The sequence below is a fragment of the Caenorhabditis remanei genome, chromosome V (genome assembly GCF_010183535.1).
Source record: "Caenorhabditis remanei strain PX506 chromosome V, whole genome shotgun sequence".
Lineage (NCBI taxonomy): Eukaryota > Metazoa > Nematoda > Chromadorea > Rhabditida > Rhabditidae > Caenorhabditis > Caenorhabditis remanei.
The window spans coordinates 6,135,954-6,150,128 of record NC_071332.1 but is presented as its reverse complement, the minus strand read 5'-3'; the positions used below and the strand labels follow the sequence as shown (position 1 = coordinate 6,150,128).

General features: G+C 39.1%; 7 protein-coding genes across 7 annotated transcripts; 4 read left to right on the top strand and 3 right to left on the bottom strand.

Moving 5' to 3' along the window:
• Positions 1-17: 17 nt before the first annotated feature.
• GCK72_017649 (uncharacterized protein) lies at positions 18-1,758 on the bottom strand (the record flags this gene model as incomplete). The annotated part of the gene is made up of 8 exons (XM_053732187.1): positions 18-64; positions 117-323; positions 372-465; positions 589-787; positions 835-1,010; positions 1,180-1,323; positions 1,454-1,657; positions 1,702-1,758. The coding sequence occupies 8 exons, from the start codon at positions 1,756-1,758 to the stop codon at positions 18-20; spliced, it is 1,128 nt and encodes a 375-aa protein (XP_053581100.1).
• Positions 1,759-2,200: 442 nt separating this feature from the next.
• On the top strand, positions 2,201-5,758 carry GCK72_017647 (uncharacterized protein; the record flags this gene model as incomplete). Its single annotated transcript, XM_053732185.1, has 10 exons — positions 2,201-2,291; positions 2,339-2,419; positions 2,464-2,614; positions 2,958-3,634; positions 3,689-4,122; positions 4,172-4,321; positions 4,368-4,515; positions 4,561-4,999; positions 5,046-5,564; positions 5,611-5,758. 10 exons carry the CDS (start codon positions 2,201-2,203, stop codon positions 5,756-5,758), a joined length of 2,838 nt encoding a protein of 945 aa, XP_053581098.1.
• On the bottom strand, positions 2,638-2,917 carry GCK72_017648 (uncharacterized protein; the record flags this gene model as incomplete). Its single annotated transcript, XM_053732186.1, has 2 exons — positions 2,638-2,787; positions 2,837-2,917. The coding sequence occupies 2 exons, from the start codon at positions 2,915-2,917 to the stop codon at positions 2,638-2,640; spliced, it is 231 nt and encodes a 76-aa protein (XP_053581099.1).
• A 310-nt stretch (positions 5,759-6,068) lies between the features above and the next one.
• Positions 6,069-7,657, bottom strand: GCK72_017646 (uncharacterized protein; the record flags this gene model as incomplete). Its single annotated transcript, XM_003112405.2, has 6 exons — positions 6,069-6,454; positions 6,504-6,580; positions 6,623-6,696; positions 6,740-6,809; positions 6,861-7,099; positions 7,403-7,657. The coding sequence occupies 6 exons, from the start codon at positions 7,655-7,657 to the stop codon at positions 6,069-6,071; spliced, it is 1,101 nt and encodes a 366-aa protein (XP_003112453.2).
• An 873-nt stretch (positions 7,658-8,530) lies between these two features.
• On the top strand, positions 8,531-9,759 carry GCK72_017645 (uncharacterized protein; the record flags this gene model as incomplete). The annotated part of the gene is made up of 6 exons (XM_053732184.1): positions 8,531-8,561; positions 8,639-8,741; positions 8,792-9,203; positions 9,248-9,389; positions 9,435-9,589; positions 9,637-9,759. The coding sequence occupies 6 exons, from the start codon at positions 8,531-8,533 to the stop codon at positions 9,757-9,759; spliced, it is 966 nt and encodes a 321-aa protein (XP_053581097.1).
• A 373-nt stretch (positions 9,760-10,132) lies between these two features.
• GCK72_017644 (uncharacterized protein) lies at positions 10,133-11,709 on the top strand (the record flags this gene model as incomplete). The annotated part of the gene is made up of 7 exons (XM_003112519.2): positions 10,133-10,288; positions 10,334-10,714; positions 10,759-11,008; positions 11,059-11,165; positions 11,209-11,370; positions 11,421-11,495; positions 11,548-11,709. 7 exons carry the CDS (start codon positions 10,133-10,135, stop codon positions 11,707-11,709), a joined length of 1,293 nt encoding a protein of 430 aa, XP_003112567.2.
• A 634-nt stretch (positions 11,710-12,343) lies between these two features.
• Positions 12,344-14,085, top strand: GCK72_017643 (uncharacterized protein; the record flags this gene model as incomplete). The annotated part of the gene is made up of 7 exons (XM_003112543.2): positions 12,344-12,502; positions 12,585-12,983; positions 13,035-13,284; positions 13,394-13,500; positions 13,590-13,751; positions 13,802-13,876; positions 13,930-14,085. 7 exons carry the CDS (start codon positions 12,344-12,346, stop codon positions 14,083-14,085), a joined length of 1,308 nt encoding a protein of 435 aa, XP_003112591.2.
• Positions 14,086-14,175: the final 90 nt, after the last annotated feature.

Sequence of the window (14,175 nt, the reverse complement as noted above, 5' to 3'; positions counted from 1 at the left end):
CAATGACAATGGATAGATCAGTGGGTCAATGGTGGTTGAATGCTGGTCAGAAGATCGGCGACATCTGGAAACGAAAATAATTCGCTACAATTGTTTTTTTCATTTTAAAAACTTACGGGAGAACTGAATTTTCTCATCGATATTTCGTGTTTTGATGGTTCCTTCGTGGTTGGCGACGAAGAACACATCACCATTTTCCTTGGCTTCCCATCCGAACTTCTTTGCCAGAGCGGTCACTTCTTTGTCGCTGGCTCCACCAAGAAGACGGCTCAGAAGTTTTTTCTCAATGTTTTGGAATGTCACACTGATGACGCGACAGGCATCTGAAAAATCATTGATTTCGAAAGGAATTCTAGTGAAATTTGACTTACAATGCTTGATAGAATCCTCGAATCCAACCAAATGTTTGACCATTTTTGGGATCTCTGATGGAACTTTGAATGGCTCAGTTGTGTTCGTTGACGGCTAGAAATATATTTGAATTACACAATCAAAATAATTTTTGAAAAGAGTGATTGGAATTAGATTTGCTTTACTTCAACTCCGAAAACCAACAACTTCCAACAAATATATATATCTAGTACCAACCTTGTAAGTTCCCTTCATCAACTTCCAAAAGACGGCAAAGTTGCAGGATTCGAGCACTGCTCCCAAGTCGAAGATGCGGCGGAGCTCTTGAGATCCGAGTCTGTTGGTGTCAATGAGACATTTAGCGAGAGCAAAGTCACTTGATGGCAACACCATCAATGTCTTGAGGAGAACTTGCCGAACGACAGCCTCATCGTACCTGTAAAAATGTATTTGCATTCTTAACTGACTCATTTTGTTACTCACTTTTCCGGATTGAGCTGGTAAAGCTTGAGAATTGTGAGAACAATGTCTTTGTCGTACTTGTTCTCGGCAACCATAGCTTGCACACAGGCAGCCAGATCGGACACATTTTCCGGGTTGTACCGGTTGACGCCTTCGATGGCCTCATGCAAATCTCTCTGAAGTCTTTCGAATGACATCTGCAAAGGTTATTTTCTACAATTTTCCTGAAACAACTGTTTGAGATATAAATCGGGAATTAACCGAAGTGAGAATGAGATTAAAAATTAAAAAAAAAGAATATTACAATTTTAAACATATTTATTTCTCTCTACTATCAAAAGTAATTGTCACTGGACCATCGTTTACGATATCCACACTCATCATCGCTGCGAACTTTCCGTCTTGAATTTTTTCCGGCTTGTAAGCTTTCTTCATAGATTCCAAGAAAGTCTCGTAGAATTTTGACGCTTCTGTCGGAGCCATCGCCGTATGGAAATCGAGTTTGTTGCCCTGGAATCAGTAGAAACTGTTAACGTGTGAGAAAATATGGGATTTTAATTGATATCATAGAAAAATTTCAGGATAAATAGAACCCCAAATTATCTAGTTTCTATGATAATGTTTTTGTGTAGGAACTCACCTTAAACTGTCCATAAAGTGTGAACTGACTGACAGACAACACTTCTAAATCGAGATCCATCACTGATTTATCCCATGGCTTCTGTTCAGAAGCTGGGAATATTCGAAGATTCAGAATTTTTCTTATTATGTACTTCATGTCTTCTTCTGTATCCTCTCGATGGATTCCAACGAGCACACAGAGTCCTTTGCCGATGGAGCCTACCTGGTGAAGTAATTTAGTTTCTGAGTTAACGATAGAATACTTACGACTTCATCACTAACGGTAACTGCTGCTCGAGTGACTCGCTGGAGGACAACCCGCATTTCTGCAAACAAAAAGAAAATTAGACATACAAAATGAGTGTATAAGTGAAAATATAGAAGAAGAACGGATGCTTAAAATTTAGTTTATTATATTGTTAATTTAATTTTAAGTTTTAAATGAAGAAAGAGCAAAAATTTGCGAAATTAGGTTGAAAATTGTAAAAAAGAATATTTTATTAAACCCTACGCGCAACGACACTCCGCCGGAAAACTAGTCCCCCGGGAGTTCGGCCATCGCGACGTGGAATCGTCCCGGACGCGTTCCGCTTTTCGTGGATTCTGTCTAGTTTCTCTCTACTTTGTACATGTTCTAAATCGTTTTGTGTAACCAATTATTGTGTTGCTGTGATCTGTTCAACCACTCGAACAACGTGTTAGTCTATTATATCTGCCAAATTGTTCTCTCGCTTCATTTTGATATACAATCACTTGTTTCAGCGACATGGGTGAAAAGGAAGAAGCCGCTCCGGTTCTACTACAATGTCTCGAGAGCGGCCGTGTCGATGTCATCTGCTCGATTCTGTCTCAAATGAGTAAGCTTTCAGTTAATTGATAAATAAAAATTATCGAAAAGTTTCAGAGAATCAAGCTGATTTCCACGCACAAGTTGACAAACTGTGCTGTAAAGAAGGAACACTTCTCCACAAGGCTGTGTGGTTAGGTATAGAATGTTTCCTCATCTGATTAGACTGATTTATCATTCAGATGCTGCCGATAGTGTTGCTGCACTTCTTTCTGGAGGTGTGAACCCATGTGTGCAGAACTCTGAAGGAAAAACAGCGTATCAATGCTGTCAATCGGAAGGCGTGCGCCTCTCGTTTGTACGAGAAGCACTTCAATCAATCAATTTGCACAAGTAAGAAATGTTTATTTTGATAATCAGTCGGATCTTATATTCTCGCGGTCTCGCATAACAGTTGCCAAGTAGGTACTATTCACCGGAATGTCATCGATATTTGAATCATCACGAGCACGAGGTTGCGGGTAGAAACCAGGAGTACTGCAGCCCGGCCCAGTAGTCATTTGAGCCTAAGTAATGTATTATTTTGCTTGAGAACAATACGTTTTATATGAAAACCTGCATAATCAGCGGCCACTTGGATCTTCTCTCGGCGTAACTTGAAATACGCGCTAGTTCTTCTTTAGCACACTTCTCCATTTATTAATTTTCAAACTAATTACAATAAACATTATTCCAGAACTGAACGTCTTTGCCAACTCATCCGGGCCGGCGTGCCAGTCGATTCGGTGGACACGCCAGATACAAAAAACACGCTACTAAACTGGGCAGCCGATTTCGCTACGCCGGAAGTCGTAAAAGCTTTACTGACGAATGGAGCGAATGTTGATCTTGCGAATTTCAAAGAAGAAACACCTCTTCATACAGCAGTGATAAAAGCGAATGCAGAAGTTGTGAAGATTCTTCTTTCAGCTGGAGCCAATCCTTCATTAAAAACGAAAAAAGGACAAGACGCGTTTGCCCTCGCGGAAACGCACAGTCCTGCTCTTTTATCACTTCTCAGTATGGATCGAATCGCAAGAGATGTTCGGCACCATCGTTCGGTCGATGATATGGATGATAGAATGTCATTGATTTCATGCACAGAAACTCTGAATACACAGATTCTTAACGATTCTATCAAGTACGAGAAGTATATTGAAGGAGAAATCGACTCATGGACTGACTTGCTTTGGCCTCAACCAAAACTAATCTCGATAAAACATCAATCTCCTCGAAACTTTGAGTTTCCAAAAGACGGAAAGCTGAAAGTATATTTTGACGATTGCTCGAGTGCGAATCCGCGCCAAGTGATGCAAATCATTGAGCTCAGCAAGCCGCTTCTCGTCAGTGTTGGTGTGGATATCGAATACAGAGGTATGATTTTGTGAATTCTCGTAATACTCAACACAATTCTAGCCTATCTTACAGGACATCGTTTGGCTGACCATGAGACATCAGCATTAGAAGGAAAAGTGACATGCGGTGTATTTGAAGACGGACGTCCATCTGGTTCGTACACTCTTACTATCGATGCAATTAGAGGAGTAGAAGTCGTTGGATCGGACTATGCAGGAATCCGACATGCTTTCGCAACTTTTGTTCAAATTGTGAGGCTTCATAAGTATGCTCTTCACAAGCATGTGGGGCATTCCAATGGAGTTTCGACGAGTGTTCCAAGTTCTCCGAACGGAAACGCCAGTGGGGATCATAGTCTTCTTAACGGAAATAGCGCTTCTAAACATTTTCCTGATATTAGCGCAGATGGAACTATCAAAGAGCTCACCATCAGAGATCAGCCAGATCGTGCATTCCGAGCGGTGTATCAAGATTTTTCCGGTTGCAGAATTTTAAATCCAGACACTGTAAGCAACGCTGATTTCCAATCTCTTCGTAAACATATTCTTTATTCAGATCTTGAAACTGGCAACCAGACTATCATCTTGTAAGGCAAATTATTTGTTCGTGAATTTCGAAGTGAGAACGACTGATCGCTATCAACTGCCATACACTAATCGGGAACTCTTCCATATGATGCAAGTGTGTCAAGAGCTCTTCATCACGGTAAGTTTCTTCGATCAATTACTAAGAATTATCGCATTACTTACAGTTTGTGCCATCGATCGACACTCAATCGAATTATCTGGAGGGAGATCAAGCAAGAACTATCATCGATCAATTCCTCGACGATTTCCCCTTGTGCAAAGTAGTTCACTTCGGCCCCAATCTTGCTAGCTTGTTGATTTCTGATAGGAAACGTTTGTTTATTTTTGAAATTCGTGATCCAATAATTATTCTTGCAGTTTTGACATCAATCCAAAGACGAGTACCACGGATTTACCTCTCCACTCATGTCGACGAGAAAAATGGACCACTTCTCTCAACTCTTCCTCCGTTTGTTACTCTGTGTGTTGAAGGAACATGGCCGTTTGAAGTAGAGAAATATGTGTCGCCACGTGTATCCGTTGTTATCAAATTCTCGACTGGAGACGATGGATATCTATGCGCTTCTCCGGAGTCGGTTGCCAAAAAAGCTCTTCTCGCAGCGAAACTGAGTGATAGACAAACTGTTCTTGGTTCAATGGTGTGTGATCTGTCAACTGGATGTGAGGCGATGCCACCTTCGTTATCATATATGTCTCTTCTTGCTTCCGTCGGTGTTGCCTTCAACGGCTCAACTGACATGAAGAAATACGCATTTTTGCTTCCAGTCATTGCCGCTCATCACATGCTTCTTGATGGGTAAGAACTATCTTTAAAAATCCAATAGAAATACAATTAATTTCAGTGATATGGTCAGCCTGTTCGAGCAAGTACAAACACTCGGAAAAGTTGAGCATCAACTTACAAAGTACGCTTATGGATACTGGAAGCCAAACAGTAGCAGCTCTCCGAACGCTGACATTTCATCGGGCTCAGAAACAACACTATTCGGAATGTCTGCAAACAAGAAGATGCCAATTTCCGTTTTTGTAGAGATGATTTTGAATCCAGAAAATATGAATATGGAACGACTTACTCCTGTAGTATTCAAGAAAGCTCGTATCGAGCTGAAGCGTACTACATCTGCTCTCGACGCAACTAGCAAACTTCTCCCATATAGCTACGATTTGGCTTTAGTCCTTGAAGAGATTCGTCTTGTCACTGAACTTATGGTTCTTGTCAGTAAACTTGGACAGTATATGTGTGTCTACGGTAGTCAACCCATTGATCGCAAGAAAAGTTTTGAAGAAGGGCTACCATACTCACCTGGTCGCGTAGGAGTTATCAATCTACCTCCCGCAATTCGTACAGATTTAGCAAATACGTATGTTTTTCGTTTCTTTGTTTTTAAATGCAGACTGTTATTTCAGAATGCTCCGTGTTCGTGGCCAATTTCAACATGTTTGGCTATCTCGTTCGATTCCAAGCACTCTTCAGAATGCTCTAAAAATGTTCGACAATTTATTCAGAGCTTTACTGCCTCATGATTTACAAGAAATGGGTAAACAATTATTGTGATGGGTTGCAGAAGTTAGTTTTCCCTCCCTATCAATCCAAATGTGATACTTTCCTTATACCGATGTGATTTGTTCGATAGCCTTAATTATCTATTAATTCGTGATGTTATTACAGTAATTTATTGCCTTATTCTATCGCTTGGTTTCTTTCAAGATTTCGTGTATATTTATCTTCTAACGCCTTAATTATTTGTTTTTTCTGTTGCTAGTCCGGGAATCGTGCACTTACTCTATTTTTAAGAGTGTTACATATTTATTTCAAGTACATATAAGATATAAAAGTCAATAATTTATTCTAATTAGAAAGAAATTTATCGGAAAGCGAAGCAAGTAACTTCCTGCTTCGTTACCTCGCAATATTTCCGAGAGTGAATGCTGTAACTGAATTCTCCGATTGCACAGAAAACATCGAATTTGGCACCGTCGAAAGCGAGTTTCGTGGCATGTTGAATCATTCGTTTCGACACAGAAACGTCATCGACAATTGCTCTCATCATTACATTTGCTAACTTTATGGAGTTGCAAGTGTTATTAGTTCTCGGGATAGTTTCAGTTTTCATTCGTTTCAGAATGTTATGCCTTGTTTCGAACTGTCCATATTTTGAAGATGCTTGTGAAACCGGTTGTCCTTTCATCCAGTATCCTTGTTTCTCAACGAGTTGTCCTTCTTCTGTGACGTCTTCCATATAACTCGCGCCTGGAATAGAGAGAAACACATTTATGCAGAATTTGAATTATTGGGTTACTTGGAACAAATGCAGGTTTGTAGTAGTCTGAGGGCGTGACAACTTCTGACGTTCGGTAGTCGTAAGTGAGCGGTTCTCTGGAATAAAATCATTGAAATAAATTTAAAAACTGTTATTACTTGGGAATATCAATTGGTGGAGGTGGTGGCGGTGGAGCCATTCCTTCGATACTATTATCCTCGTCGTATGCTTTCTGAAAGTTCAAAAATAAATGAAAATTCAGATTCCGCATTTACCGAAGCAGCAGGAACATAACCGCTTTGAAGATATGATGGAGTTGTTGCCAGAGTTGTAACGATGGAAATTCTGAAAAGAAATTCAATATTTTATCATTAAAAACTGTCGAAAATCACTCACTGATCGTATCCACTTGTAACCACTGGAATCGAAAGAGGTCCAGGCGCTGGTATGTAAACTGGAGATGGTGGAAGTGGTCCGGGGATAGCAATTGAAGGAGTTAGAGAGTAGTTTGGAGCAGATACTGGAGCAACATATGAGGGGCCGGAGGGGATTATGAGGGGAGGTGGAGCAGCGGAGTAGGAAGTTGAATAGGATGGAGCAGAGGCGTATGAGGGGATGGCTGGAGACCAACCAGGCTGAAATAAAAGTTATGGAAGAGGGTATACAGAATGAGAAGTTCCGAATTTCGGAATTCATGATTCTAGTTTCTGCATTGAGATCTTCAGAACTTTGGAATCGGAGTCCAGAATTCGAGGCTCTGGATTCTAAGTTAAAGATTAAAATCTAGATTAAAAGTTCTGTTCTCTGCACTATCACAACTAAATTCTGAATGTTGGATTCTGGCAACTCGGTTTCGGAAAATCCTACTCTTTATTTCAGAACCCTAGAAGCTGAACTAGGAATTCAGAACTTTGGAATCCAAAAATATTCACTCTTACCTGATAAAATGGCGATGGAGCTGGAGCAGAAGCATATGAAGAATAAGACGGTGAATAAGACGGTGAGTACGATGCATACGATGGAGCCACAGAACACGGAGCAGGTTGAGCACAGATCGGAGGCGGAGCACATATTGGAATAGGCGGTGGTACAGGACACGGACATCCACAACCTCCGCCTCCACCTCCAGATCCGAAAAAGAATTGGATGCTAGGTGGAATGAGTAATTGAAGTAGAATTAGAGCAGTTAGCATTCTATGGGAAATTGGTTTAAAATTGAGATGCAGTTAGACAGCTTCGATGAAAAGTATCGAAAAGAAGTAAAGCTTCTCCGAATTGAAATGGAAAAGTTTCTTTGTTACAGAGTATATCCGTCCCTTCTGGGGTGGCTTCTCTAACCTGTATTGAGGCTAATCCGTGAACAGTGTGAACGGAAGAAACGGAGAAATAGAGAGGGTGACTGGAGGGATTTTAATCCGTTGAAATTCCTCCCTTTTTTCGGATTTTTCTGATGAGAGGAGAACGGGAGGAAGAAGGCAGAAAAAGAGAAAATAGGAGGAGGAAGAACCACTGAAACAATACTGTAGTTGCTTGTTGTATGGAGGAGGTGTTTGATCTTTTGTAAGTTTGAATTTTCATGGCATCTGAGATTCTGAGAACAGTCAAAAAGAAATTTTGAGTTTTCTGAAAAACTGGGGATTCTGGAAGTATCAAGATGTTGGTGCCTCGACAAGATTAGATAGAAAAACCAAATTTCTAGGAGAACTACGATGAATATTAATAGAAAATAAAACTGAACTGGATTATAATTGAAACAATATTCGATGGTAAGCGTTTTCAGAACTGTAAAAACAACGGTTTGGTTTTAAAAAAAGCACAAAGGAGTATTCTGAGAAGACTCACCTCCAAATATTCAGAATCTTCAGCTTCCCAGTTTCTTGAAGTCTTGAGATGAAGTGTTTATATTTTACGTTATCAAATTAAAACAATAAGCACGTGAACTTTAGAGTCTGAAATTTCGTGGTTCAACCTTTGAACAATTGCCACGTTTGCTGTGTTGGATTCACGAGAAAGGAAGAACTCTCGACTTCAGTCTTCTCTCGAATTTCACAGTTTTCAACTGAAAAATGCTGCATCAAGACTACTTTCAAAAACCTAGTAAGTTATTTTTTATAACAATGAATATATCTGTATGTCTTGAGTAAAGAATAATCCAGAAATTTTTGTATTTTCAGAACCATTTCTACTCGGATCCTATGTGAACTACATCACTTTTCCAATTGAGAAAAGTAACTTAACTTGGAATTTCTGGATTCAAACTATCCACAATATCGATTGGTATATTGTCTTTACCAGTTCAGCTTCAATTACTTCTCTCAAATTTTCAGGGGTTTCGCAGTGGATACTACGGAATCTGACAAAACGAATAATGTGAAATTCAGCATTTATCAAAAAAAGACGCCGGAAAACTTTCGTTCAATTGAACTGGATGTTGGAATCGTTGTGGACAATCTGGAAAACTCAGAATATTCTATTAAAGTTTCTGGAAACTACGAATTCACAGAAGAAAACAATAACATGGTCATCGAAATTCCAGGATTCGATAAGATTATTGACTGGAAACAAGGATTTTATGACGATAAAGCGGAGGAAAAAAAGTTTAAAATTCGTTACAATATGGTTGTGAAGTCAGTTAGACTGTACGATTCTGTGGAACTTTTTGATTTTTATAATTTCGATCCGACAATTTTCGATACGTCAGTCAAAGCTTTCGGACATACCATGTTTGTGTCAAAAAAGGTCTGCTGACGCGGAATATTCATAAATTGATCACACGATTTTAGATGATTTCCCTTCAATCTGCAGTTCTCTCCGGGATGATCGAAGCTCAAAACATCGAGTGGACAGATCTTCCATCCACCTGTTGGTTCGACATCTTTCATGACTTTCTCCAAATTATTCATGGTGTAGATCTCTTTTTATACAGTATGTTTCAACACTTATTCCCGGAAATTATTTTAATTATCCTAGAGTCCAACATCGGCGAGTTTCTGAAACTGGCTGATCACCTGAAAGCACCACGCATCACCGAGTACTGTAAGAAGCAAATGATCAACGGAAGTGGAGGAATTTCGTTGAAGGAGACTATTGACTTGGCTGAAAAATGGTCCTTGTGGGATGTAATTGTGGGTTGTTTAGATAGTTTTAAACAAGTCAAACGACTATTTTTCAGCCTCGGAAGCTGGCTCAAGCTCGTTGCTTGGCGGACTTGAAAGCACAAAATTGGGAGTTGGACAACCTGGATGACAGTATTATTAAACAGATTACTCGTAGAATTTTTGAATTGGACCATTGAATTTAAAGAAAAAATAAATGATTTTTGAGGTATTTCTGAAACATAACATTGATGACAGCAGAGAGCAGATCATGTAGATGAACTCAGAAAAAAGGAATCAGTTTCCTTTTTTCTCATTCATAAACCGGTTTCAAAGTAGTATTTGATCTGAAAAGTCTGAAACACCTTTTTCTATTTACATCACTTCCATTGTTACACTAAATACTGTTGCACTTCTATCTATCTATTCAAAGTTTCTTCTCCAATTTACTGTCTTATCTGAAGATAAGACAGGAAATTGGCAACATTTCTTTGTTTGTTTCAAAAAGTGCTATTTAAAAAGTCAATAAGCATAATTTTTTCAGTGACTATACATATTCTATAGTGTTGCGGAATGACTGAAGAAGGATCTCCTCTATTCAAAAATGGAGATGGACTATTCAATACTCATGTTTATTTGGAAGATTTGCAAGAAGTGATTAGAGATCAAATGAAGACGAATGCGCAACTTGGACCAGGTACTAAATATACAATTGTTGGAGATGGAAATGTTAGTTTTCACATTTTTATCAGAAATAACAACTTTCGAATTCAGGGATTCATGAGCCGTGTGGTCCTCGTAGACCCAGATTGGACAGTTTCTGATGAGCACCTCCCAAAACGATTCGTTCTGAAAATCACTTCATGTATGCATGTGCTGAATGTTTTGGATCAAATGAATCTTCCGGATAAAAGAGAATCCGCGTTGTGGTCAATCTTTGAGTACGAAGCTCAAGGTCTTCATAATCGAGAAGTGAATCTTTATGAGATATTTGGTAAATGGGATATCGATAACTTGTTGTTGAGTCCAAAAGTTTACTTTTCCAAGAAGTTTGATTCTGAGAACCAAACGAAAGGATTCTTCGGAATGGAGTTTGTAGAGAACGCGATCACGAGACATTTGTATATCAACTTGAAACCTTATGAGTTGCATGCGGTACGTATAATTTTTCAAGCCAAATTCTAAGTTGTAATGCTCAGGTTTTAAAAGCTCTTGCAATTTTCCAAGCAGAAGGATTGAAGTTGAACGAGGATGAACAGGAAAGTGTAACTGGATATGATTTGGAGAAGATTGTTGGAAAAATGTTTAGTGCTAGTGGGCTCAAAGGAATATTCGATCAAGCTAGAGAAATAAATCCGGAGGAACTATCTGAGACAGCTAACAGAGTTGATGCATTTGGTTTGGAGTTGGTGAACTTTGATATGGTTAAAAACTTGAACAAGTATCTTGGTAAGTTGGCCATTGAAATTATGAAAGGGAATTTCATTAAATCGGTTCAGGAATCAAACAAGATGTTCTGGTCCATGGAGATTTATGGTCAGCTAACATTATGTGGACTGAAAAAGAGGATGGAGAGCTTGAAGTGAATAAAATTATCGATTACCAAGTGAGTATTCTCCCATAAAACATTGTAATCTGACAGTTTTTAGTCCATTCAATTGGGAAATCCAGCCCAAGATCTTGTTCGTCTCTTCACTTCAACACTTTCAGGATCTGATAGAAGAGCTTATTGGGAGAAACTTGTAGAGCAATTCTATGAATATTTTCTAGAAGCAGTCAAAGATAAAAATGTTCCGTATACTCTTGAGCAGGTATCTGACTATGAGTTCATTGGATTACAAATAGAAATCGATAATTCCAGCTGAAAGAATCCTATCGTTTCTACTTCGTCACTGGAAGTCTTCTTATGTTACCAATGCTTGGTCCGATTGCTAAGGTTCCTTGCTGTTGTGTTAACTTTTGAATCAAACTTCTATTTGAATTTTCAGGTCAAACTTGCCGAGATAACAGACCCGAAAAAAATCGAGGAATGCCGGAATATTCTCACCGAGAAGGCAGAAATTATTCTGGAAGATATGGAACATTGGCATTTGTATAGCAGGGACACAATCAAGAAATGGCAAGAAGAAGGAGCAGAAACAACATTTTAAAACTATCGCTGCATTCTTCGCTTATGGTTTCTGTTCTGTAGTTTGTAGAGGACGATTCTTAAAGTTCATTCATCTTCTTATGTCAATATTGCGATAAAATGTAAAGAGTAGTAGTTTGAACATGATAAGCGCCAAAGGTGCGCCAGATGTTCAGACAAGATTTGATCTTTGTTACAGCCACTGTTTATTATGGTTACAGGAGGTGTTCGGATTAATCTAAAGACCACGTGTTAGTCAGAGTAAGTTCTAGTTTCATTTCTAGTTTTCCCCAAAACGGATTACGAATGGGAGGTGATGGACAATAACAAAACCTTGTTCTGCGAGGCGAAACCTTGATCTATCAAGTCATAGAAATCGTACAAATTGAGTTTCATTCCTCACACTGGCCACAAAGCCATTAACTCTTTCCTCGAAGATCCATACATTTCTCTAGTCAACACGTGATCGTCATCGAACTTATGACCTCCTTTTCACACTAAATTTTGCCTCTTTCCATCCGTAAACCCGCCTGTCATTTTTTTTGTGCTCTGATAAGAAGTGAGTGAAAGAAGAGGCAGAAACCACGGAGTGCTCTTCAATATATAATCAACATTGTGAATTTTGAGTCAGTTTTGATCAGATCGAAGAAACAAGAATGACTGTTGAAAAGAAGACTACAATTCTGGACAATGGAGATGGATTGTTTAGTACTCATGTCGTGTTGGAAGATGTTCAAGAAGTGATTGGAGAACAAATGAATACAAAAGCAAGACTTGGAGAGAATACCAAGTATACTGTAGTTGGAGATGGCAATGTAAGTTAACGTTTGTGGGGATTTCAAGTTGAGATCCTCTGTTTTTTGTCTCCTGTATTTTCTGACCAATAACTTTATTCAGGGCTTCATGAGCCGCGTGATCCTTGTTGAACCTGATTGGACTGTCACGGATGATCATCTACCATCCAAGTTCGTCTTGAAAATCACATCCTGCATGCATGTCCACGGACTTGTTGAGACAATGAAAGCTAAGAGCCCAAATGCTCTCTCTCCCGAGCATGAAGCCGCATTGTGGGCAATGTTCGAGACAGAGGCTCAACAATTGCATAATCGTGAAGTGAATCTTTATAAAATTACGGAGAAATGGAACAAGAATGATGTAATGCTGAGCCCAAAAATCTATTTCTCGAAGAAATTCGATGAGAACAATAAAACGAAGGGATTCTTGGGAATGGAGTTTGTCAGTGATGTGACCATCAGACATCTGTATGCAAATGCCAAGCCACATGAGTTGCATCCAGTAAGATTTTCAGGAATTTGATTCCGAACCATTTTTAATTTTCCATTACAGGTATTGAGATCCCTCGCTACACTTCAAGCGGAAAGCCTTCACTTGACCGATGAAGAAAAACAAAGTATCCATGGATTCGATTTCAAGCAACTCATGGGAAGCATGATGAATGATGATGGAATGAAGAATATTTACGCGCAAACTCGTGATATCAACCCGGAGAGACTAACTGAAAGAGCCAATAAAGTCGAGGCTTTCGGCTTAGATGTTGTTAATTTCGAGCTTGCTTGTCATCTCAACAAGTATATTGGTGAGTTGACTCCCTTAGTTCATGGAGTACCGGTTTCTAATCACTAGAGTCTTGCCTGTGTTGTTGATCATTTTTCAATTGAAAAGATAAGAAAAAAGTTTGATTTTAGGCATTGAACGCGACGTCCTGGTGCATGGTGACTTGTGGGCAGCAAATATTTTGTGGAAAGAAGAGGATGATGGAAAATACTCAGTCAGCAAGATTATCGATTACCAGGTGAGAATATGTCCCACTTTTCTAACAAATAAAATAAATAAAAGACAAGGTACCTCTTTTGAATTAAAAAAAAAACAAGATAATTTCAGCTCATCCACATGGGAAACCCAGCTGAAGACCTGGTCCGTCTCTTCCTCTCAACCCTCTCTGGCGGTGACCGACAGGCTCATTGGGAACGACTCGTAGATCAGTTCTATGAGTACTTCCTCGAGGCTCTAGGAGACCGGGAAGTTCCATATACCATCGAACAGGTGACTATTTTTGCACTTATGTCTACAACAACAACCTGCTTAATTTTCAGTTGAAAGAGTCTTATCGTCACTACTTTGTCACTGGTGGTCTTATCATGATGCCAATGTATGGCCCTATTGCACAGGTATAATAGTTGAATGATTCAAGGTGCCTGAATTTAAAAAATTTGAATTCTAGACCAAGCTGTCATACTCAACTGACACAGAAAATGTGGAGGAGTACCGAGAAATTTTGACTGAAAAGGCGGAGCATCTTCTAGAAGATTTGGAACGTTGGCATTTGTATAGCAGAGATTTGACGAAGAATCATAAGGAAGCTGAAACATCAGTATAGATTTATAGATTTTGTTATTAATAAATACAATTTTTTTTGAATATTGCTTCTTGTTTTTTTCGAAAACATTCCAGAGTTCCAAACAAATAA